A 27,452-nucleotide genomic window follows, 5' to 3' on the forward strand; every position below is an offset into this window, starting at 1 on the left:
ATCTACACTGGCAGAAAATGAAATCCCAACACCAAGAAGACATTATTTTAGAGGAATGCAGTTCAGGCTAAGCGATTGTCTAGATTTAATTGATTAAAGTTTACAGGTCACAGGTTCAAGTATGTGCGAGAATACATGTGACATTGTGGAACATTAATAACTGCTGTAGTCACCACGATTTTGAATTCAAGCATACAAGCATGCATTGTGTCATACAGGTGCTGTATGTCATTTTTGGGGATGGAATTCCATGCCTGTTGCACTTGGTCAGTCAAATCAGCAACGGTAAATGTTGGTATTGGATGACACTAAATTTGTCATCCCGTAATGTCCCATACATGCTCAATGGGTGAAAGGTGTGGTAATCTCGCAGGCCAAGGCAATTGGTCGACACTCTGTACAGTATGTTGAGTGACAGCAGCGGTATGAGGATGAGCGTTATCTTGTTGAAAAACATTCCCTTGAATACTGAGAATGAATGGCAGCACAACCAGTTCAGTCACCAGTCTGATGTACAAATCCACTGTCAAGATTCTTGGGATAATGATGAGAGTGCTCCTAATGTCAAATGAAATTGCTCCCCAGACCATAACTCTTGCTGTGGGTTCAGTGAGTCGATGTTGCAGACATCTTGGATCCAAGCACTTTACCTGGCCACTTCCTTACCATTGGCACCAAGACAGAAACAGCTCTATCTGAGAACACAACAGATCTCCACTCCACCCTCAAATGAGTGACTTTGTGCATATTTAAAGCAAACTTGCTTTGCAAAATCATAGTGGCACTACTAGCACCACTCTCCATTGACTAGCGTGCAAATCTGAATAGGCATCATCTTTCACATTGGCAAACACTGAAGTCACAGATATTAGTAATAACTCAGAGTTTGTGGCATGAACATTACAGGATACCTGGCTCAGAGCTGTTCCTCGAATAATCGCAGTGTAATACTGGTTCCAACTGAATCTCTAATGACTGCTGCAGATGCAGTACGATCCACCACAGCCATGCAGCGAATACAGCAGTCTTCCCTCTCCATAGTGGTCTGTGTGCAGCTGGACCCCGGTCTTCTTGAGATAGTCCCTTCCCATTACCGCATTGCCAACAACAATGCAATGTTGATTCCAAGTCTTTCTGCAGTATCATGGAAAGAACATCCATCTTCTTGTAGCCCTATTACACAACCTCATTCAAACTCTGAAAGTTGCTGAAACTGCCTTCTTCATCTCCTTAAAGCAATGTTTAATTCATATCTATGTCACAATGTTAATATCAGATGATGACTAATGCTCACAAAGTATACAGCACTTACTTAAAGCAAACTTGCTTTGCAAAGTCATGGTGGCACTACTAGCACCACTCTCTATCGAGTAGCGTGCAAATCTGAATAGGCGCCATCTTTTACATTGGCAAACATGTCTCCTGAATTTTGTTTATATAGCACAACCCCTTCTGGGTGTTGGGATTTCATTTTCTGCTGCTGTATGAGTATATTTCTATACCTCCTCACCTAGTACATCCGCAAAATTCAAACAGAACATACGTATAAATTTCTGCCCTGAATGAAAGTAAAGTAGAACATGTAGGCCTTTATATGTTTCCACCTGCAATGAGAAATATAGAAACATGATCAATGCGACAACAATTTAGAACAGATTATTCACATAAGAAATATATATCCCAAAAGGGGTAAATAAGGGAGAAAATACCCACAATTATCACGTACATAGGTGGGAGCATCTGTAAAGGCAATGGCTGCTGATAATGGCCAAGGTTGCCAAGAAAACCTTGCTGTAATAGGAGGGAAGGGAGAGAATGGAGCAGTCAGATCTATTCATCACTATTGTGCCATTTCACTGTTACGTAAAGTTCCTTCCGTAGGAAGAACAAAGATGGAGTCCAAATCTCCGAGAATAGTTAACGTCAAAATGTCTGAAGATACCGCGAGCAAAAGCAGCAGTATTCATTTCAGGCGCTTGTGGAAAGAATTTAGATACAGAAGGCAGTGGAAAAGAAGGAATGTGAAGATTGTTACTGATGATTATGAAAGAAAAAAAAAGTTGGAAGAGCTACTTTTAATCAGAGTCGAGTATGGAAAGCGACAGCGTCAGTATTAAAGGAAGGTATCAACAAGAAATCATTCCAGCAGAAACAAGGAGCAGATTTATTGGTAGCCGCATCGCAGATCAAGCAGAAGATTTTTTAATTTCGTTCCGCGAACTTTAGATACGTGGAAATTCAAGCATAAACCACGACAAGCTTACGTCACTGCAGTCTTTGCTGACGTGTTACTTGATATCATCCAAGTTAAAGAACTGAAGAAGTGGGATTCCTATATTAACTTTTGGAAGAGATAAATGAGCAAAATCTGTTCGTTTTGAGTCGTAGAATTACATTACCCCAAGATTATTATTTATCGAGTATATCAACTCTTTCAAGGAGAACAATCTTTCGCATTAAGCAGATTATATCACAGCTATTCCATGATGACGACGCTAATTGATTCTGTCTGTTATTCTAGTCCAACTAGTCCAGAAATGAGCAAGATGTTCTAAGAAGATGATAGGCCAGACTGCCCAAATGGGTGCTGTCGGATGACGTTGCCTGCCGAGAGATGACTAAGCCCAGAGGAGAATTATGCGAGCATTCTCTGTTCGCATAGGGAAATAAAAGGAGGCGTGTCCCTATGTCCTGTCAGCTGGACATAAGCCGATGACTGGAGCTGCTGAATTCAGATAAGTCTTGTTTTTAAATTAATGTAGTGATGCTTAATATTCATATTTGAATTTAATACAATTTGCTAAGTTATTCCGTGCGAAATAATGAAACGACAAAAGTGGTATACAATGAATTACATCAAAGGTGGTTAGGTAATCTTCGTATTCTGAATGACAAATCCATAGATAGGTGGTCAATCAGTGATGAAAGCCTACGTTCGAAAAGTGATCCAGGTAATGTGAAAAGCCGAGTTTGTTAAAGTGACAGTAAACTGTGTACTATGTCAAAGATAGATTTAGGTACGTGTGTACGTTGGTTATGACCAAAGAATGTCAAGCTAGGGACCAGCAGTAGCATATGCTTGCCAAATAGATAGATGTGTTTACAATAATTTAAGGTTATGACGGAATTAAGGTCATAATGTCGTGAGATATGTCCATAAGCCGTGATTGAAATAATAAATGCTACAATTGGGAAAGAATGGATACGTATTTGGTAAATGAGACATGTTATATGTTAGGAGTGAAATAATGATTATTTTAAGAGAAGTTGATATGAGATTGATAATTTAGAATGATGGTAGTTATTGATTCTTCGCGAATATGAGCATGGTGATGTAGTAGTGGACTTAATGGTTTCAAATTGAGTTTTACTAAATGGTAATGAATATGTCGTATCTCTATTTACTATTTCTCTTACGAGCAAGCATGAATAAGTTGATATATGATCGAAGTGACACCTGTTGACTAGCGAGCATACTTGAAAGTACCGATGAGGCCTCAATTAGGAGGATGAAATCGAGCATATTCACAATGTCACAGATGTTTTTCTAATTCTGATCTATTCTCAGGCGAAAGGAAATGTAGTATACTTCTTAGGTAACATCCTATCACTGATGGCTGACTGTAGGTGTATGAATTGTTATCTTATGGTCGAGTCTTCGCACAATGTAGACCACACTAGCTAGCGTAGTTTAGATGAAACTAGTAGAGTAGTCGTTAGAGAATATATGAAATCGCACGTGTACTCAGTCAGAGTAGTGAGAAGATTCAGATTAAGAATAGTATGTTGAAACTTTCTGGTACTTGTTGAATCATTTATAAAAATTTACATTAATTTAGAAGAAGACTTATCAATATTCACGCAGTAAAGGAAGAAGCATGAATATTCAGAATTGTAAATCAGTTGTTTGTGGAAATGTTAGGGAACTATCCTCCCAAATAGATAGATGTGTTTACAATAATTTAAGGTTATGACGGAATTAAGTTAGGAATGACCATATGTCAGCAAACTACTATGAGCTCGGAGTAAGAGCAAGTAATTAATTCGAAGGCTTCAAAAGGTAGTAGAGGAGAATTCCGATTCCAATTCATGAGATGTAGTTCTAGGCCTAAAATGTTTCCTGAATATTTTTAAACCACCCTCAGTCTACAGTTTAGCTTATAATGTATTATATTGTAAATATTTTTCTTTGCTAGGGTGCACGCAAAGATATTTTAACTTAGTTACTCCAATCTAATAATTTCAACTTAATATTCGATCTAGTCATTTCTTTTTAATCTACTATGGTGAATTCGACATTTATGACTTATAATTTTATTTTGGCAGTCACGAGCTAAGGTTTAATACCGTTTAGTTAAATAATCTGTTATACGTACTTTAATGATTTGTCGTTGATTTCAGTCCTTCCCTGATTATTTAGTCAGTTAAGACTCAAGCACTTGGTGCATTAAAAATTCAATATCCTCATTCAAAGATACTTAATTCAAATAGCATTTCTTATGTTAAGCATAGCTGATGCCGGACATGTCAATTACCGGCAGATTTAAGGTGAACATCGCTTATATATGTTTTGCCCGATACTGCCATTTCCTCAATTTCCTCTCACGCCAGAAATGATGATATGTTAACCAAAGAATGTTGGAAGTGAAGGAGGCTAAGAGAAGAATTAAATGATTTATTATACATTCGGGTAGAAGAAGTAGATAGATTTAAGAAAATTAAAACAAATCTCGCCAAAGATGGATGGGATATTCAGGTGAAACATGCAGATTCCTCGATTAGAAATTCTTTTAGGGAGGATAGCATAATGTTCAAGCCTTGGATTGGAACAAGTGTGTAATAAATGAGATGTGTAAAACTTAAAAATCCTTCTTTCAATGTGTATTGTAGCGTAGCGACTAAGATTTAAGTGGGTGAGTGCTGCAACATCTTGATAGCGTAAGGAATTCTAATAAGTAACGTATAAGAGCTGTACTTAGGTGTAATTTAGGATTTCTTGCTGCAACATCTTTATAGCGTAAGGAATTCTAATAAATAACGTATAAGAGCTGTACTTAGGTGTAATTTAGGATTTCTTTGACTCAGTATGACATGCTTTTCTCATATTCGGAACTCATAGCCCAAATGATGGATTATGTTAGCCAGGATGATCGAAGTTAAGCTAGCCTGGATCTCATGCGTCCTCTCATGGAGTCGGCGACGGCGCATTAAGAGAAATTGACGCCCAACAGTGGAGCAAAATGAAGAGAAAAGTACCATGCGAAATGAGGAGAAATGTACACACGAATGGTCGCCAATCACTAAGAGAAATTGGCTGCCCAATCGTGTGGCAATTAATGTGAAAGGTACTGGAGATGGTTGCCAAATTTAAGAATTTGTCGCCCATATGTGAGACAAGTTGAGAAAAACACCGCGGGAACTTCAAGATGTTGGCTGCCAATTAAAGAATTTGGCACACAACGGGGTTGAAATTCAAGAGAAAAACACCGTGGGATGTCAAGAAAAAGAGTCGTTAATCACATAAAAACTGGCACACAATGAGGTCGCAAATAGAGAAAGGTCACTACACATGAGGAATGCGATACTATAATGTAAGTTAGAGCGAAGGGAAGTACCGGAGGAACTTAACAGAGGAATGGATGCTGGGAATGATAGAAAAGTTATCGGATAATCACAGAGAAGATGTAGAAGCATTACAGAATTCGCTTCAGTTGAGTTAGAGAGTTATCATCCGACCTAACAGTTGTAAATTGGAGGAGAAGATGATATAGAAAGATGAGGAACAGAACTAGGGAGAAGAAATAGTTGAGCGATGCAAGGAAGTTAACAAGATATGATAGGAGATGAAACGAGTCCATGAACTCAGGACCTGAATGACCAAGAATTATTTCTAGACTAGTAATAATGTGTTAATATTAGTAGTATGTTAAGGGATGTCATAGATTTTAAGAAGTAGATTTTAAGAAATTATTCTTAAAGTTTTTCTTTCAATGATTGATCTAGAGTGAGGGTTTTCAGGAATTGGAATCAAAATTGATGGGACGAATATTCATGCTTCTTGGCTAGAATGGGGGGCAAGGTCATCTTTGGGTATTTGATTTGGGTAGTTAGGCCTATTTATTTGTTGAATACATATATTAATATTGTGTATAGAGTAACTGTGAGATTGGAGTGTGGAAAGAGTTGATTTGTATAGAGTTGGGGAGAGCATTAGAGTACTGTTAGGCTATTAGAGAATTCTAAGCAACATTTAAACCAATATGACGACGTTAAGCCAAATGAAGGCGCAATTTGAGCAATATCAGAAAGAACAGGAAGAGAAACAGGAGGAGTTTTAAAGAGAACAGAAAGAGAAGCAGGAGAAATATCAAAGAGATCAAGAAATGCAGGAGAGATACCAGAAAGAACAGGAAGAGCGATTGGAAAGAGCAGAAGAAGCAGTAAAGGAAGTGAAAGGAGAGCAAGGAGGATTGGTAGAGAAGTTCCAGCAGATGATGAAACAGATGATGAAAGAGATGGATAGAAAGCGTGATGAAGAGGCCAGAAAGCGTGATGAAGAAGCCAAAAAGCGTGATGAAGAAGCTAGAAAGCGGGATGAGGAGGCAAGGAAGGAAATGATAGAAGAAATAAATCAGCGACAGAAGATGATAATGGAAGAGATGAAGGAGGAGATGAAAGAAGAAATAAAGAGAGGTCAACGAGAACAGAAGGAGGAAATGAATAAATATCAGGAAAAGATAGAGGAAATGACTAAGGAACAAGAGGAGAAGCAGAAAGTCATGATGGAGGAGATGAAGGAGAAAATCAGGAAAATAGGATCGGACATGGATAGAATCAGGAATAACATGGACGAATTGAGAGTCGAAATGAGTGATAGGATGGAGGAAAAGAATAAAGAAATCCAAGAAGAGAAAAATGAGATCAAAAGAGAGGTGATAGAGAACAATAATTGCCTCCAGTGTCTGAAAGAGAACGAGATGAAGAAGTTGACTGATAATATGGAACAATTAAATATTGACTCCCAAGGGAAATGGAGATAGTGTGAGGAAAAGATTGACAAGTTAAGCAATGAAATCCAAACGACGAATACAGGCATAGAAGACAGATATAAACAAGCCAGTGAGCAGATTGGAAATAGAATTACTACGATAAGGGAGGAAATTAAACACAATAAGGAGGAGATAGATCAAAGAATGTCCAAGTCTGAGGAAGGACTGAAACAGATACAAGTGCAGATAAGAGAAATCAGAGAAGAAGTTCAAGGGAAGGCACCTATGTCAACTTGTAGCAATGGACAGAAAACGATAGAGTTGCAGATAAATGAGAGGGAGGCTACACCCACGTTGATCACTCAATCTAATCATGGCAGTGGTGAAACGAGCACTGAAAGTTGAAATGGTGGAAATCCAGCCATCATTAATGTGATCAAAACTTATGAGGACAAACCAAAGCATTTCAATAACACGACTAATATATAACCCAAGCGTTCCTTAGGGAAATGGATGATTACTTTAAGGATCATAAAATTCCTGAGGAAAAGAGACTGAAGATTGTGGAGAGATACTTGGATGCGAATCCTAGTCTGTGGTTTCAAGCTTTTAAGTATACCTTTCATAACTATAGTGACTTTAAGACAGCTTTCCTGCAGCGCTTTTGGAGCCCAGAAATTCAACAGAATCTTCGCTTGGAACTATACTCGAGGAAATATGCGACTAACGGGCAAACGGGATACAGTCATTACTGCGCATATCAATTTCACCCTTTTCAAGACCTTGATTCGCCGCCTAGTGAATTAGAGGCAATCAAGACGATACAGAGGCAATTTCCTTTGGAAGTCCAACGTTTGTTAGCTGCCAATAATATGGTAACTACAGTACAGATGGAAAACACCCTGAGACAGATAGACATGACCACAACGCCGTATTCGCACAGGGTAGTCAGAAGTGCTCATGGAGAAGAGACGATTAATATGTTAATGCTGGAAAATGCGAAAGAAAGTACCTCAGAAGAACGACAAAGGATAAGTAGGAAAAGAGAATGGAATAAGCAAGAAGGTAGAGGAAGAGAAGATGGAAGATGCGTCTGTAGGAGAAGTTCTTATGAACAAGAGGCATATTCGGGTAATAGAAGATACAGGCCCTAAATGCATTATAGGAATTCATCCAGAGACGGAAGAAGACGGTATGATTTTAAGGGCAGATTTAGATATGACAGAAAGAACAATAGAGATGATAGAGGGAAAGAGTATTACAACAGAAAATATGTGAGAGAGTCAAGAGAAGGTCAGAACGAGAAGAGTAAATGGGAAAGAGCTATAAGGGACCAGGATATTAACGCTGATGTAGAAGGAGCAGAGAGTTTGGAACCACAGAGATATAAAGGAATAAACAGGAGGTATCGAAACTCAATCCTGACACTAAGGAATTCGAGTGTAGGAGAAAGAATAATCAGTCTGTAAACAAAAAGAAAATGCCAATTTCAGACTAGTGGGAGAAGTAGAAAGTATACAGGACGCTAGAAACCTCAAAATTCGAAGTTATTTCATAACACAAATAGATTCTTGGGAAATAGATCCGGAGAAGTTAACGAAAGATATGAGACTGTATATTAAAGAATAAGACCGAAGGATGCAGACAGATGTTCCAACTGAAGCAACGAGATTTGAACCGTAATGGCTCAGACTAAAGATAGACTGATCTTTATAGTAGGAATGTCAAAAGAAAAAAAATATATACATCAGAGCGCATTAGAAGACAGCGAATAGCCACATTGTTACGGCAAGGAACAAATATGTAAATATATTACGAGTAATATATTTTTTAAAAAAGCAGGGGAAATAATGTGCCATTTCACTGTTACGTAAAGTTCCGTCCGTAGGAAGAACAAAGATGGAGTCCAAATCTCCGAGAATAGTTAACGTCAAAATGTCTGAAGATACCGCAAGCGAAAGCAGCAGTATTCATTTCAGGCGCTTGTGGAAAGAATTTAGATACAGAAGGCAGTGGAAAAGAAGGAATGTGAAGATTGTTACTGACGATTATGAAAAAAAAAAGTTGGAAGAGCTACTTTTAATCAGAGTCGAGTACGGAAAGCGACAGCGTCAGTATTAAAGGAAGGTATCAACAAGAAATCATTCCAGCAGAAACAAGGAGCAGATTTATTGGTAGCCGCATCGCAGATCAAGCAGAAGATTTTTTAATTTCGTTCCGCGAACTTTAGATACGTGGAAATTCAAGCATAAACCACGACAAGCTTACGTCACTGCAGTCTTTGCTGACATGTTACTTGATATCATCCAAGTTAAAGAACTGAAGAAGTGGGATTCCTATATTAACTTTTGGAAGAGATAAATGAGCAAAATCTGTTCGTTTTGAGTCGTAGAATTACATTACCCCAAGATTATTATTTATCGAGTATATCAACTCTTTCAAGGAGAACAATCTTTCGCATTAAGCAGATTATATCACAGCTATTCCATGATGACGACGCTAATTGATTCTGTCTGTTATTCTAGTCCAACTAGTCCAGAAATGAGCAAGATGTTCTAAGAAGATGATAGGCCAGACTGCCCAAATGGGTGCTGTCGGATGACGTTGCCTGCCGAGAGATGACTAAGCCCAGAGGAGAATTATGCGAGCATTCCCTGTTCGCATAGGGAAATAAAAGGAGGCGTATCCCTATGTCTTGTCAGCTGGACATAAGCCGACGACTGGAGCTGCTGAATTCAGATCTTGTTTTTAAATTAATGTAGTGATGCTTAATATTCATATTTGAATTTAATACAATTTGCTAAGTTATTCCGTGCGAAATAATGAAACGACGAAAGTGGTATACAATGAATTACATCAAAGGTGGTTAGGTAATCTTCGTATTCTGAATGACAAATCCATAGATAGGTGGTCAATCAGTGATGAAAGCCTACGTTCGAAAAGTGATCCAGGTAATGTGAAAAGCCGAGTTCGTTAAGGTGACAGTAAACTGTGTACTATGTCAAATATAGATTTAGGTATAGTCCGCACACTATATGTTGGTGTATTTGTGTATGGTGATGAGGAGTAAGGAGGGAGGTGTCCCGGTATCGATAGTGCTGGCAACCGAAGGAAAATGAAATCTGAATTGAATCGAGAATATGATCGATCGATACGAAGTTTCTAAACCGTTATCATCTTAAGCCAACAACTATGTCACATACACATTATATAACATTATAAAACATTTCTCGATGCGAATCTTGTTCCTAGCATGAATTCTATACTTTGGCTTTGTTGTGTAAACAACAACAGTACTAGTACGTAAACTGTACGCCAGATGTCACACAACGATGCTTAAGCGATTCATAGTTTGTGTTTCAAAGGTTCACATCAAAGGTTGCCAGTACGAATCTCGAAGATTGCCGAGGTCGACCTATTCAGCACTAGGGTGTAAATGCACCAACTTAAAGTGTGCGTATAATACGTGTGTACGTTGGTTATGACCAAAGAATGTCAAGCTAGGGACCAGCAGTAGGATATGCTTGCCAAATAGATAGATGTGTTTACAATAATTTAAGGTTATGACGGAATTAAGGCCATAATGTCGTGAGATATGTCCATAAGCCGTGATTGAAATAATAAATCAGTCACGCAGTGATAGTGGTACGGTACACTACTCTACTTGTGCGAGTCAGAGGTGCGCGGTAGTGGTAACCACTTGTGTTTTCGTTCAAGTGTGGTGCGGGAGTGACAAGCAATGGAGACCGACAGTGGAGGAACGTCGGTGGTAACCGGGAATTCCTTACGAGTGGAGCGTGAAATAGTAGTACCTATGGAAGAGGAACCCATAACCAATTCATCTAGTAATACGACACGACAGCAAGGTTCTCAGTCAACTGAGTCTGATGAACAGAGGCATAACACGGAAGTGGTAGACCGTTCTAATTCCGAACAATCTAACAATCAATCCGAGGCGTCTCAAGTGGCTTCTACCCCGGAATATTATAATCGTTTTCATCATGGACCTTTCTTCGTATTTGTTGAATCCATAAATGAGCAAAACATCGGCAATTTACACCCTATGGCACTTGGTCGCCGATTTTACGAAACTAAACTCAATGTCAAATCGATCCAACGTAAAGGGCGTAATCGACTACAAGTTACCTTACATACGGCTTCTCAAGCAAATGCATTTTTGAGTAATCCTATGCTTGAAACCCTCAAAATTAAAGCTTACATTCCATCATCACAAGTGTTAAGAGTAGGCATTATTCGTGGAGTTGAAAAAGGTTTATCGAATGATGACATATTACAGTACCTGGAATCCGAGGCACCAGTTAAAAGCGTGCAACGACTTAATCGCCGTGCAATTCAAGATGGCGAAACCCAATATCTTCCTACGGGTTCAGTAAAAATTGTTTTCAGATCACAAACATTACCCTCCCATGTCGCCTTATACAAGGTATACATGGAAGTTGAACCTTACATCTTTTCACCCATTCGCTGTCGCAAATGCCAGCGCTATGGGCATACAATTCGGCAATGTCAAGCGAAAAACGCTTGTTGTGGGAAATGTGCGCAACAACATGAAACCCAGGCGTGTACGGAGCAATTTACACAATGTGCGTACTGTAAGAAAAACCATGTCACAGGTTCCTCAATTTGTCCTGAACATAAGTATCAGGTCACCATTAAAAAATTAATGAGTACTGAACACATATCTTTTCCTGAAGCTAAAGCACGAATCGCCCTTCCAATTTATCATTCCGAGCAACAAGAACTTCAGTTCCCTCCTCTATCGTCGAATCCCCCATCCCCTGCGACTCTCAACCCGCGTAAGCGTAAGTTCACCCAAGTGATCATGCAATCTCCCCCTCCTACACCCGAACCCGGTTTCGACCGACAAGGATACATGGCCATTCTGCGAAACGAACCTTCGGTTCCAGTACATTCGATCCCGTCAACGAGTGCCATGCAACAACCTCTGCAACTAGCATATCCCTCAAGTGCGCCCACATCTGCTAGGCAGCAACCCTCTACAACCCTTCAAGATATACATTATCCTCCTTCCAAGAAACGCCTTCAACAAGAAATCCAGCAATTGCTGGTAATGTTAATCCAAAGTATGGGTCACGAGCCTCAACTTCACCATGTATTATATAAACTATGAGACTCTATTATGAACATACTAGCATGATTACTTTACTCCAATGGAATTGTCGAAGTGCCGCCTCTAAAAGACATGAGTTACAAATATTGCTGAATGAAACACGAGCTCAATTTATCTGCTTACAAGAAACGTGGTTTCAACCGCATTTCATTTTTCGATTACGAGGTTATCAAGTTTTCCGACATGATGGTAACGGCTTTGATGGAGTTGCCACATGTGTTCATACTTCCCTACCAGTTACACATTTCTCTTTACAATGTATCATCCCGCACACTTATGCTGTAGGAATAGTACACCATAACACTTGTTTCTTAAACATCTATTGCCCTCCCCACATTTACATTACTCAGAATCAATGGATGCATTTTATTCAACAATTTGACACATTTCCACATCTTTTTCTTCTCGGTGATTTTAATTGCCACCACACTGAATGGGGATGTATGGTGAATACAATCAAAGGTTCCAATTTACTTACTACTTCAACTCATCAGAATTTGTTTCTTTTAAATGACGGCTCCCCGACCCGTTTAACTCCGCCTGGATCTCCACCCAGCGCAGTAGACCTTACTTTCTGCCGCACAACTATGGCCCCTGTCGCCACCTGGCATACATTATCTGATACTCACACTAGTGACCACTTCCCAATTCTCATCACATATGGTATTCACCCACCACATTCCCAGTTTCAGACATCCTCCTGTATAAGTAACGTCCGATCTTATAAAAATTTCAATGTTTCTAACTATCAATCATATCTCAATTATATCTTGCAGCAGAAACACAAGTCCCCTATTTCCTTTTCCCTCTTACTCCCTTATTTAACCCAATATTTAAACATGTTTCATCCATGTCGACCATTAAAAGTGACGACCCACCCACAGGAATATGAACTAAAATGGTGGGACAAAGAATGTCACGATCTTATTCATAAGCACAAACAATTATTCAAACAATATCGCCAATCAATGACGCAGCAGCATTATTTTCAATTGCGAAATCATATTGCGAAAACAAAGCTCGTATTTAATGCAAAAAAGCGAAAAGCTTGGCAATCTTTTATTTCTCAATTAACTCCACAACTTCCAGCAACGAAATTTTGGAACGCTATCCGCATGATCACGAGAACTTTCCAATACCAAACTTCTTCTGCTTATCCGCGACAAGTTCTAGAAGATTTTTTATACACCCTTGCCCCTGTTACCGTAAATCCACTCTTTCTACCCACCTCACAGAATAATTCTTGTTCTTTTATTTCCCTTTTGAATCCAATTACATATTAAGGAATTACACTCTGTATTATGTACCGTCAATAGCTCATCACCAGGACCTGATGCAATTACATATCAAATGCTCAAGGCCTTACCCCCCCATGTCCAAATTTATTTACTCAAATATTATAATAGTATTTTCGAGACATTACATGTACCAGCATCATGGAACGAGTTTTTCATCACACCCATTCTGAAACCAACAAAACGACCTACCGAACCTGAAAATTTCCGAGGCATAGTTCTGGGATCGTGTATACGCAAAGTCTTTTGTAAAATCCTTATGAAACGAATGGCGTGGGTATTAGAATATCACTCGCTATTACCCAAGTATCAGTTTGCCTTTCGACGGGGTAATAGTACACAAGACCCTATCATTATTTTCTTACTCGACATCTTGTTAGCAAAATGGCGGAAACAATCTATCGTGGCAGTTTTTTGGATATTAAAGGGGCCTATGATGCTGTGTTATTGCATATCCTCTGGGAGAAGTTATTTAGTGCTGGATTCCCCATCCAATTCCTTTCTATCTTAAATCAACTATTTACTAACCGCCGGTTAACTATTACATCTCCCCAACACACAATTGATAGCCGTTATACATCACAAGGTTTACCACAGGGTTCGATACTCAGTGGAATTTTGTTTGCCCTTTACATGAAAGAGCTCGAATCTCTTGTGCTACCACACGCTCGTATTCTAGCTTACGCGGATGATTATGTTATTTATTGTGCTGACTCCCACATTGACCTTTGTAGAGCCACAATATCTCGGGTTTTAAGTTTAGTCTTTCAGTGGCTAACGGCCCATGGACTTTCCCTTTCTATACCTAAATGTGCAGCGATGATCTTTACACATAAACGAACCTTTGATAAAAGCCCTATTAACTTTGACACCTATAGCATTCCCTTGGTTTCACAACACTTATATTTAGGAATATATATCGATCAAAAACTCACATGGCAAACTCATATACGACATCTTATTAGGAAATCTGATCATTATATCACCATCCTACGAACGGTAACGAAACGTGCATGGGGTGCTGACCCCCTGTCAAAGCTATATCATGTAACCATTCGGTCCATACTTGATTATAGCGCCCACATTATTGATTTAACCTCTAAACATAGTTTATTAGCTTTGGATCGTCTCCAATTTTCCGCACTACGTATCAGTGTGGGTGCCCTCCGCACAACACCAACTAACGCTTTATTAGTAGAAACTACGGAAGAACCACTGTATATTCGCAGGATAAAACTTTCCAAAAAATTCCTACTTAAACATATTAGTAGAACAAACTCCCTTATTGTCCCTAAATTACAATTATTACATGAATATTATCAACAGCGTCCTCCTCCCAATCATCGGTATCCCGCCATATATATGGCTTATGCTGAAATCCACCATCTTACTGAGACTATACTTCGTACACCACGAGTTAATACGTATTCATACCACTATGACATTCAAACATTCCGTCCTTCTGTTATCATTGCCCCTTCTGATGCATCAAACCAAGCAATGTCTGCACCTTATCCCACATTATACGCTCATAAGAAATTTAAAAGTCCCATAACCTCACCAGATTAGCACCTATTTACCGATGGGTCAAAATCAAATACTGGAGTCGGAGCAGCATTTTACGATCCACAATTACTTATCAGCTTTAAATATCCGTTACCTAATAATTTAACTATCTTTACAGCAGAATTATATGCTATATACCAAGCCCTCGTATATGTTCAACAGTTGCACTCCAAAAAAAAATATATATATTCAGCGATTCTCAAAGTGTTTTACAAGCTCTGCAATCACTCGCCCCTCATACAAATACATATGTCTACGAAGTTAAGTCTCTTCTACTTTGACTTGAAACATCCGGTTTTGTTATAACGCTAATATGGATTAAAGGGCACAATCGGCACGTAGGCACCGATATGGCCGATACAGCAGCGAAAGACGCCAGTGCAGTTACCGCGAATATATTACAAATCAAAATTCCGATTCCCGACTTTTTTCCACATATCAAAACTGCAGCTCAACACACATGGTGCACACAATGGCGATTATCTGCTCGTACGAAAGGCCAACATTACTATCAAATTCAACCGAGTATTCCCACACTGCCGTGGTTTGCAAATGGTACGTATACACGACGTCACATTACTAATATCATCCGACTACGTTTTAATCATGCCTTAACCCCAGTATATTTAACTCGATTTCACATTACGAACGACCCAACTTGTTCCTGCGGAGAATCTGAGGGCGATAGTGATCACTTGTTTTTTCATTGCCCCCAACATGCACATCACTAGGCCATTTTAATGCAGAAATTACTTAAAGTTCAAGTATCTTTCCCTACACGACTTTCAGTTTTATTGCACCAACCTTCGCCTACGATCATTACTATTTTAAACGAATACCTTGATAACACTCACATAAAATTGTAATTATGATTTAGTTTTTCAGTTGTTTTGTTCCGACATGTTTGTGAGGTGGCACTTCTATATGTTCCTGGTGAGTAGATACTGTATCAAGGTTTTTCTTAGTTTCCGATCTTGTACAGTGTAACACGTTACTCCTATTCCAGCTTACTAAGTTATTTGTGTCTCTGATCAGTATAGAATGTAATACTTCCATGAACCTACTCATACCCGATATAATTTTGCTTCTTTAAGTGCATCTATCTACGTGTGATCATGCTAAAATTGGGCATTAGTGATGTAACCGTGTGCTTTTGTGATATAAGTGTAATATATTAATTGTCTCGTGACTGGGAAAGAATTTGTTGAATCCCAAATAAATATCCGCAAGACAAGACAAGACAAGAAATAATAAATGCTACAATTGGGAAAGAATGGATACGTATTTGGTAAATGAGACGTGTTATATGTTAGGAGTGAAATAATGATTAATTTAAGAGAAGTTGATATGAGATTGATAATTTAGAATGATGGTAGTTATTGTTTCTTCGCGAATATGAGCATGGTGATGTAGTAGTGGACTTAATGGTTTCAAATTGAGTTTTACTAAATGGTAATGAATATGTCGTATCTCTATTTACTATTTCTCTTACGAGCAAGCATGAATAAGTTGATATGTGATCGAAGTGACACTGTTGACTAGCGAGCATACTTGAAAGTACCGATGAGGCCTCAATTAGGAGGATGAAATCGAGCATATTCACAATGTCACAGATGTTTTTCTAATTCTGATCTATGCTCAGGCGAAAGGAAATGTAGTATACTTCTTAGGTAACATCCTATCACTGATGGCTGACTGTAGGTGTATGAATTGTTATCTTATGGTCGAGTCTTCGCACAATGTAGACCACACTAGCTAGCGTAGTTTAGATGAAACTAGTAGAGTAGTCGTTAGAGAATATATGAAATCGCACGTGTACTCAGTCAGAGTAGTGAGAAGATTCAGATTAAGAATAGTATGTTGAAACTTTCTGGTACTTGTTGAATCATTTATAAAAATTTACATTAATTTAGAAGAAGACTTATCAATATTCACGCAGTAAAGGAAGAAGCATGAATATTCAGAATTGTAAATCAGTTGTTTGTGGAAATATTAGGGAACTATCCTCCCAAATCAATTTTTATAGGTATCTATCACTAGGGAGTGTGAAAAATAGGAATGACCATATGTCAGCAAACTACTATGAGCTCGGAGTAAGAGCAAGTAATTAATTCGAAGGCTTCAAAAGGTAGTAGAGGGGAATTCCGATTCCAATTCATGAGATGTAGTTCTAGGCCTAAAATGCTTCCTGAATATTTTTAAACCACCCTCAGTCTACAGTTTAGCTTATAATGTATTATATTGTAAATATTTTTCTTTGCTAGGGTGCACGCAAAGATATTTTAACTTAGTTACTCCAATCTAATAATTTCAACTTAATAGTCGATCTAGTCATTTCTTTTTAATCTACTATGGTGAATTCGACATTTATGACTTATAATTTTATTTTGGCAGTCACGAGCTAAGGTTTAATACCGTTTAGTTAAATAATCTGTTATACGTACTTTAATGATTTGTCGTTGATTTCAATCCTTCCCTGATTATTTAGTCAGTTAAGACTCAAGCACTTGGTGCATTAAAAATTCAATATCCTCATTCAAAGATACTTAATTCAAATAGCATTTCTTATGTTAAGCATAGCTGATGCCGGACATGTCAATTACCGGCAGATTTAAGGTGAACATCGCTTATATATGTTTTGCCCGATACTGCCATTTCCTCAATTTCCTCTCACGCCAGAAATGATGATATGTTAACCAAAGAATGTTGGGAGTGAAGGAGGCTAAGAGAAGAATTAAATGATTTATTATACATTCGGGTAGAAGAAGTAGATAGATTTAAGAAAATTAAAACAAATCTCGCCAAAGATGGATGGGATATTCAGGTGAAACATGCAGATTCCTCGATTAGAAATTCTTTTAGGGAGGATAGCATAGTGTTCAAGCCTTGGATTGGAACAAGTGTGTAATAAATGCGATGTGTAAAACTTAAAAATCCTTCTTTCAATGTGTATTGTAGCGTAGCGACTAAGATTTAAGTGGGTGAGTGCTGCAACATCTTGATAGCTTAAGGAATTCTAATAAGTAACGTATAAGAGCTGTACTTAGGTGTAATTTAGGATTTCTTGCTGCAACATCTTGATAGCGTAAGGAATTCTAATAAGTAACGTATAAGAGCTGTACTTAGGTGTAATTTAGGATTTCTTTGACTAAGTATGACATGCTTTTCTCATATTTGGAACTCATAGCCCAAATGATGGATTATGTTAGCCAGGATGATTGAAGTTAAGCTAGCCTGGATCTCATGCATCCTCTCATGGAGTCGGGGACGGCGCACTATGAAATAGATAAAATTCATTTTCCTCTCAGTTAACAATTAAAAGGGGGACCTGATTGTAAGTATGATACAATAACTATAAATTTTATGTAATTAAACATGGTAATGAAATTTTTCATAAGACGTTATGTTATATTGTCCTTGTCAGTCCTCTCTTCCAATTGATCTAACACTGTGTTTATCCTTGTACAGTTCGTATCCATTTTCCTAGCTTTCTAAATTGTTTATTTCACACTTGTTAATGTAAAAGTAAGTGATCCATTTTTCTGAACATTAGAAGCCTCTCTATTCAATTAGATGCCAAGAAGGTTTTGTAATAGATACTTTCTCTACTCCAAAACTATACATTATTATTTCTTTCCTAAATCCAAGGAAGCCATACTTTCAAGTGTCAAACAAGTTAAATGTAACTTAACCCTTAACTATGGACATACATTTTCAACTGACATCAAGATGGACGTGAGGTCACAGAGACACCATCAAAATTAACATGGCTACGGAAGGGACGGTTAAGGAGAGAAATGGCTAGCTGTTTTCATTTGAATAATTATACTTTATTCAACCCAAAACCACAACAACATTTTCCATTTTTTAATTTGTAGAACCCTCCTACCTTCAGATTACAGTCGCAGCAATTTTCATTACTCAGAATGCACTGTTCCATTTAAACACACATATCCTTTACACTATCAACAAATGGACCATAAATCAGGTATTAAAGATGTTTGATAACCACTGCACTGAAAATTAACCACACTAGAGACTGATCTCTTGTTAAGGTGGAAATTGCAAGCACTGAACTTGGCCCTCAATGTTACTCTCACTTAATATATTCGAAGCAGATCTTTCTTGTACTCTCCAAGCATACTGGTTTTTCACATCTGTGGCCCTTGCAATATGTTTTCCTCTTGTTTGCTGGTGGGCACAGACGACAAGTTATCTGCTTTTCAAGCTTCTCCTCGGCAATGTTGATACGCTATATATATAGAAACAATGTTTATCCTTCCTTTCTCAACAAGTCGAAGACTTGCGGGTCGAATGTATAAATTTATTTAAAACCATGTGTGATCAAATTTATTACAGTTGTAATCTTAGAGTGAGTACAAATTAAAATTCACACATGAAGCTATTAAAATAGTTTTGTTCTAAAACTCGTTGTGCTTGGTTAAATACACTTCATCATTCTGCGTATAGTGAGGTGCAATCATGGAGTTTTCCAACAACTTTATTCAGCTGATGATGACACAGAATAGTGTCGAAACTAGTCCTGAATAAACATGATATGTTGTAATTACATCTAGACATTTTAAAGCTTTGCAACATTTCTTATCATAGGATCCCCCACTATTATTACTTACAGTATCTTTAAATGCAACATGTTGCCGGGTATGCCTAAAATTCTTCGACCTCTTCAAAATCACTTCCATATTGTCTCGGCATTTCAACATTATGTAGTGTTAGGTTTTTCAACTCGAGGAGTGCATTTTCTAGATCAATGAATAACATTTTGATTATTTCATCTTTAGATGATAGTTCAAGTTCTAGAGATCTTATCCTTAACCACCAATATGAGGAGTCTGAAGTGAGGTTATTGGAAACGAGATCGTCTGCCGGATCCGACACATCACTGCCAAATGTATTCTTAAATACGCATGCATAACAAGCTTTAAGACTCTCATTACTTCAGTCTTTAGTTCCATTGCACATCGCACACATATTATTATCAAACATTTCACTTGGAGAGAAAACTAGATCACTGTTTACTGCCAATTTAACAATGTGTGGCATAATGATTATTATTATTATTATTATTATTATTATTATTATTATTATTATTATTATTATTATTATTATTATTATTATTATTATTATTATTATTATTATTGTTGTTGTTGTTGTTGTTGTTGTTGTTGTTGTTGTATCTCTCAATAAAATTTAGAGCATAAACTATGACTATCATTGTAATCTTTCTAAAAACATAATATCATATCTGCATAGCTCCATACGTCTGTTCTGATGCATATCATTAACCCCATCAGATATTAACAGACAAATAGCTCAAGTATTTTTTTTTTTCCTAATAAGTTCTACAAAATACAAGAGTTGTAAATTTAAGTTTGATTGAATTCCAAAAGCCCTATAATGGACTGTAATTTTCAAGAATTGTTCAATGGAAAATTTCTTTAAACAATTCTATGGCCAATAAACATATTAAAAAATGATGTTTTATCTTTAACTTTGCTTGCTGCTTAAAGGGGCCTAATATCTAGTCATCGGCCCTCTTTAACTTTGTATGGTAATGAGATAGTTTAGAATGTAACATACTGTACCTTCACTTGTGCAACAAACTCCTTATCTTCTTGAATTTCTTTTTCCCATGCACGTTGGATCTCTTTTCTGCGAGACTCTATTTCCAGTCTCCTGAAACATTGTAGGCTTTCATAATAACAATAATAATATTTTTTTTAAATTCAACATTACAAGGCCATGCTTTCTCAATGAAATTAAGAGCATAAACTATGGCTATAAAGCAGTGTAATATTTCTAAAACATACTATCATATTCACATAGCTCCATATGTCTGTTCTAATGCATATCATTAATTCCATCAGATATTAACAAATAAATAACTTGAGTATTCATTCCCCTGGCAAAGTTCTACTAAATATAAGGGTTGTAAATCCAATAGTGGCAATGCTGCCAGGATGATGTTACAACACCATGCATTCACTATCAGACAGTGAAGGGCATCGTTGCGTAGAATGTCTGAAGCATTCGCTGCATCGAGTATTTTTGCCTGTGTGAACAGTTAAATTGGGCAACATGTTCTATACTGCCCTAACACATGTTTACAAAGCTAGAACAATGATCGTGGATCAAAACACAGGTGGTCCATGACAACATGTATAGGAATGTCATCAAAGCATACATGAAACCTGTGGCAATGATCTATTACCATATCAGAGGTGGTGGTGGTGGTGGTGATGGTGATGGTGGTGATTACTGTTTTAAGAGGAAGTACAACTAGGCAACCATCCTCTATATTACACTAATCAGAGAGAAAAAAATGGGAGGGATCCAACACTTCAAAAAATGAAGTTATCGGCCAAAGAAAGAAAAGGACCACAAAGAGCGTGAAAATGAAAGACTCCCTAGGCCTTGAGTGCTCTAATACCATCGAGGTCAGAAAAGAACAAGAGTTAGCCAAGGGAGGTCGGATAGGACAGGTGAAAGTGAGGAGCCTGGCACAAGTAAGTGGAAGCAATGCCAGAACTCAGCTCAGAGCCCCTTGGTCGCCAACCCACGCTCCAAAGTTGAGAGCCCCTGGGGCCCTTTTCAGTCGCCTCTTACGACAGACAGGGGATACTGTGGGTATTATTCTACAATCCCCACCCACAGGGGGATACCATATCAGACTGTTGCACAATGGGTAAATGTGTTCCGTAGGGGTCGGGATGTGTCCATGAATTTACTGTACAAAGGTTGGCTGTCCATTTCTTATGAACAAGTAGAGTTAGTGCAGGGTCTCATTTCTGTAGACCACTGGTGGACTGTCCAAGAATTATCTTAGAAGTTGGTATTAATCATCAATTGTTGCTGAAGAATGTTCGTAAGCTGAGGTAAATTGTATCTCATTGGGTTTTCCATACTTCACAGACGTACAGATATGACATTGGTATACTGTAGCAGGTGCCCATTTCAACATATATTCCGCATTAAAGAGGATGCATTTCTGTGGCATATTGTGGCCATTGACAAAACATGGACATGGGGTTATGAGCCTGAATGAAAGCATCAGTCAAATGAATGACTCCACCCAGGATCTCTGTGTTCAGGGAAAATCCAACAGAAATGCAGTACAGTGATGATCATATTATTTTGTTTATTTATGATATGGTATTTATAATCCACAATTATGGTACAGATAAAAATATATATAAACAAAATGTTACAGTTGAAAATCTAGGGCATTCAACCAGGAAAAGGCAAGAGAATAAGCCCTCATTAGGTTATTCCAGTCATCCTCAAACCATCGATTTGGACACTCTAGAATGATGCATGTAATCATTTGCTCTTGGGCTTCACAATCACACTTTGGAGAATCGAGTATGCCCCACTTGTGGAGCAGTGCATTACATCTCCAATGGCCTATTCATGCATGGTTCAGTCAGCACCATATGACTCGTGGCAATCAAGTTCCTGGATGAGGTTGAGTGGGGTCTTTTATAGAATATGGCAAGATGTGTGGGATTGGCTTTTCACATCTCCTTCCACATTTTTTTTTGGATCTGAAATGGTTCAATTTGTTTAATAAGATCATAAGTCCAAAATGGCTTCCTGGATTTTAGACGCAATATGAGTGGTTTACACAATAATGAATGAACTGGCGCCAGAATTGTACTTCCTCCATTCATTTGCAGCTGCTTGCTGTCTTCTCGGCTATGGTGGAGGTACAGTATATTGGCTAGCCCATTCAACCAGGCACAGGTACTGATCATATGGTGCTTTATGGTGTCTATTATGATCCTCATGGTCTCATTGAATTGTGTGTGGACTTTGCTTACATGGGCACTTCTGTACCATACTGGTAAGCAGTAATTGGTAACAGAGTACACTAACACCATTTCTATTGTGCATAGGGTGTTGGCTTGGGCACCCCAAGTTGTACTCACTAGTTTTTGGATCATATTGTTCTTTGCCTTAAGTTTTCTGCTTGTGTTTTCCAGGTGCCTTTTGCATGTCAGAGAGTGAACAAATGTTACTCCCTTATATTTGTGGTGTGGGTTATGTTTAATTCCCCCCCCCCCCCCACAAAATGTAACATTTTGCTCTTCTGTTGTTTGCTGGTTACTGAGATGGAAACCAGTTACCAAAACAATCTGATTTCTTTTATTAAATTACAAAAACTAATTAAAGAAACATCATTTGTTATTTTATTCTGCATATAAGTTGTATTTCAAGCATATGGAACCCCTTTATATAACACAGAAAGTGAGAGTGGGGAAAAGAACATCCCCACCCTACTACAAACTCTTGTACACAAAGGGGATGATTAACAAAATATGTGGAATTTGACCTTGACTGCTGCCGTATGTGCCAACACATTACTCTGGCTCTCTCCTTTCTTGACATCGGTCGCATGGTAGTACAGTATCTTTTTGTGCCGTGATGATCGAACATTTAACTGAAGTTTCTTTATTGTGCGTCATGTCAAAAAAGCGGAAATGGGTTGTGGTAACGATAGAAGAAAAATTAGAAGCAGTTGAAAGAATTAAAAATGGTGAGATTTTGCATACTGTGACGCTGATTTTGGTGTTGGTGTTTCCATAGTTTCTGGCTGGGTGAAAATGAAAAATGAATTTGAAGAGCATGTATCAAAAAAGCTTAACAAGAAAATCATGATGACATAAAATGAAAAAATAAATTAGAGCTTCTTTTCATGGTTCATGCAACAGGGAAAGAAGGGAGTTACATTATCAGGACTAGTTATTCCAGACAAAGCCAAGATGTTATCCGAACTGATGTGCAAGGAGGGTAAATAGTTTTAAATCTAGTGCAGGGTGGCTAGAAAAGTGAAAAAAAATAGGTACGGAGTGTGTCAAGTAGATTTTTGTGGGGAAAAATTATCTGCTGATGTCGATGCTGCAGACATTTTCAAAACCAAAATGGATGAATTTCTTCAAGGATACAGTAAAGATCAGATTTTCAAAGCAGATGAGACAGGTTTGAATTTTAAAATGTTACCAAAAAAAATCATTTGCTTCAAGAAATGAAAAGAGAGAGAGAGAGAGAGAGAGAGAGAGCTCCTGGGCACAAAATGAACAAACATAGCATGAGAGTCTTGCTATGCTGTAATGATTCCGGAACTCACCAATTGCAATCTATGTGCCTAGGAAAATCCAAAAAACATCTAGGTTTTTGAAAGATATTTCAGCAAATCTGTTTCCTGTCTTTTGTCAAAACCAAAGCAGTTCCTGGATGTCCACTGCCTTGTTCACTGAATGAGTTTGATATGAATTTGCTGAGTCTTTTTTTAAGTTGAATAACCTTCCCAGAAAAGCAGGGTTGTTAATCAATAATGCACCTACACACCCACAGAGTCTGCAGGATGGTGACATTATTGTTTAGTTTTACCTGCTAATGTCACAAGTCTCATCCAGCCCCTAGACCGAGGTATAATAGTATCCTTCAAAAGGCACTATTGGTTGTTATTTCTTAGATACATGATGCAAGGCACAAATAAATAAAAAAAGTGCTCCTAAAATCCTGAAAGGCATCAACATGAAAAGTTTGCTAGGCTATACTGGTGTGCTCAATCCTGGGAGAAAATGGAAAAATGTTGGAATAAACTTTTTGCCAGGATTTTAATTGAGTACAACAGTGAGAAAGATGAAAATTTTGTAGACCTAATTGTACAAATTCCATGACGTAAAGAGATCAACAAAGGTGAAATAAGTGAATGGGTAAATGGTGATGACTCAGAACTAGATTTCAATGACCAAGACATTATTGATATGATATTCCATGAAACACATGACAACAATGTAATAGAGTAGATAATCAAGGCCTTTGAGGTAAGAGTTTTAAATACAGTATGGGTTGGTTTTTTCACAAAATTTTCTTATGTTTTCAGGTAGCATTACGATTTGTTGAAGGATGTGATGAAGCAAAGCTTTCTGATGTTCTGCTAATGAAACAGTGGTGTGACATAGTGGCTAGCAAACAATGGGAAAAGAAGAAAAAATTAATAAAGTAGAAAAATTTTTCAGAAAAAAATAGTAGGGCCTACTGTAAGCTATATTTATAGTATGTGCACTATCAAACATCATTTTGTTTTGTAAATACAGCTGAGTAGTTCTAATTTCCAGTATTGAAAGACTTTGACAACAATGTACCGTACTAGATAAGTAGGCTATTGTCTTCATTAACTTTCATCTAAACCTTCTTAAAAACGATTCTTAACCTCTGAAATGACATTTCAATTATTGTTACAAATAATCATCTTCATGGTCCGTATCAAAATTTGTGATCAAAAGAATTATATAATAAATGGTTAATGGTAGTTCTACTATATCTTTGTATTTTATGGGTTTGGACAGAGCCTCCACAGTTTAAAATTATGTTCAAGTTTGTTCAGAACCTGTGTCAAGATGTTTTCTAATTTTCAAGATGTTTTGTTTGTACACCTATGGTAGTATCATCAACAGGATTTTCAGGACACAGTTTCTGGAACATCATTTTTATACCAAATGAAGTATAATGAAGCCAGGACAGATCCTTGTGGGAATCAGTTCTTGATGTTGTAAGACTTGCTCATCTTGTCACCCACACAGACCCTAAAATATACATTTCTCAGCATGGTGAATAGCAGGGCATTTAATCTTTCACTGGGTAATACTCAATTCAACTTTAGCATTAATCCACCTGACCACAGTGTCACAGGCAGCATTTAGTTCAATAAATCCTACAGCTGCTTATGGAAACCTGATTCTGTAAAGGATGTCAGTGCTAAAACTTATTCACAGCAGTTGCTTTGAAGCCTGCCTATTCTGGTAACATTTTGCTATCCAGAGTATTGAATATCCTTTTGAAAAGTAACCATTGCAATATAGTACACATTGTGAAGTGACATTGGATGGTTGCGCTCTGAATCATCTGATGGTTCCCTAGGTTTAAGTACAGCTAGAACTTTTATGATTTTGAATTCTGCTGTTATCTGGCCTTTGAGCAAGATGACTGTGAAAAATTTCCTGAGCCACATCCTATCATTCTTTTCTAGGTGTATTGTGAATATTGGGATTATGCCATCTAGGCCAGCTGATTTTTCTGATTTCAGGGGATCTGACCGCTTCATCTATCTCATTGTCTGTAAACAGGTCATGTCAACAGTGGCTTATATGATGCTGGCAGTGTCATTAGTCATACTGCATCACAGGGTGGAATTGTCAGTACAGTGTACTATCGCTGCTTCCTTAATCCTCTTGGACCCAGGCAGTAGTGCAAGCATCAGCCCTTTAGACTGTCAAAGTCAATCAGGCTGGCCTTTAAAAATCCTGTCGGTAGTTACCAGCGCCAGTTAGTTCAGCTGGCTCAAAATTCTATGATAAACATAATTTTGTGGCAATCTATAGTGCCATGCATACTTTTGTGACAACCTACAGTCAAGAGGCTATAAGTTATTGCATGCCTGACCTTGCTTTGGAAGCTTTAGGAGGGTGTTCTAGCTTTCACAAAGTCATTTCCTGTGTTTAGAATTACCACTGATTGCTCCTTGCAGTATTTGTGAAAGCAAAATTGCAACTGGTTCTTTTGATATTTTTTCAGTGGGTTTTGACGACTATAAATTAATGAAGTATTTCGAACAGTACAATGTTAATGCAGATAATTTGTTATCGGATAGTGACAGTGAATTTAGTTCTGAGAGTAGTGACAACATTATACCGGACACGACCCCTGGATCACTGCAGCTAAAGAAAGAGATATTTATTTGTTTGTAACAGCACTAAACCTCCTGTGAATGTGGTGGTAGATGAAACCAGTGATGATGATGATGATGATGATAATGTCTCTGGAGAATATTTTATGAAAATTTCTCCCAATTTTATGAAAGGTTTTCACATTGATGTAGATAATTATTTTACACCACTCCCCCTTCCTCAGCCTCCTGTCTCCTTCATAGGACTTATTGGACCTAAACATGCCCCTCCATCTGATTCTCCACCCATATCATACTTCAATTTATTTTTCATGTTCTGTCTGCTAACTTTACAGTCACAGAGACCAATTGCTATGCTGACCAATTCCTTACATGTAATGGACAGTCACCTAATTCCTGATCTTGATGCTGGTGACACACCACTATTACTGAAATAAGGATGTTCATTGCTGTCATCTGATAAGAAAAGCCTACTATTGTTTCCTACTTGAGAACTGTAGACCAAATGGAAAATTCTAAATTCCCATGGAGGGAATTAGATATTTTTCACCAATAGAGCATGTCAAAAATGTCATAAACATATCAGATGTAAGGCTTTTCAGGTGTTTACTCTATTAACCAGCATTTCTTCTTAGATCTGACACTAGACTCATCAGAGTGGGATGTGTCAGACCCTACCCACTGACGCTGGGGTGTATGCAGGGGAACTTATCAGAAGCCCTTATAAGAGGCACAGC

General features: G+C 37.8%; 1 protein-coding gene across 1 annotated transcript in view; it reads right to left on the minus strand.

Moving 5' to 3' along the window:
• The window catches only part of LOC136858300 (unconventional myosin-VI), a 384,418-nt gene that overhangs the window by 63,817 nt on the left and 293,149 nt on the right, over positions 1 to 27,452 (minus strand). The window contains exon 18 of the mRNA XM_067137739.2: positions 20,609 to 20,699. Coding sequence (XP_066993840.2) covers positions 20,609 to 20,699 — 91 coding nt within the window. The remainder of the gene's footprint in view (positions 1 to 20,608; positions 20,700 to 27,452) is intronic.

Source organism: Anabrus simplex, chromosome 1, assembly GCF_040414725.1.
Source record: "Anabrus simplex isolate iqAnaSimp1 chromosome 1, ASM4041472v1, whole genome shotgun sequence".
Taxonomy (NCBI): domain Eukaryota; kingdom Metazoa; phylum Arthropoda; class Insecta; order Orthoptera; family Tettigoniidae; genus Anabrus; species Anabrus simplex.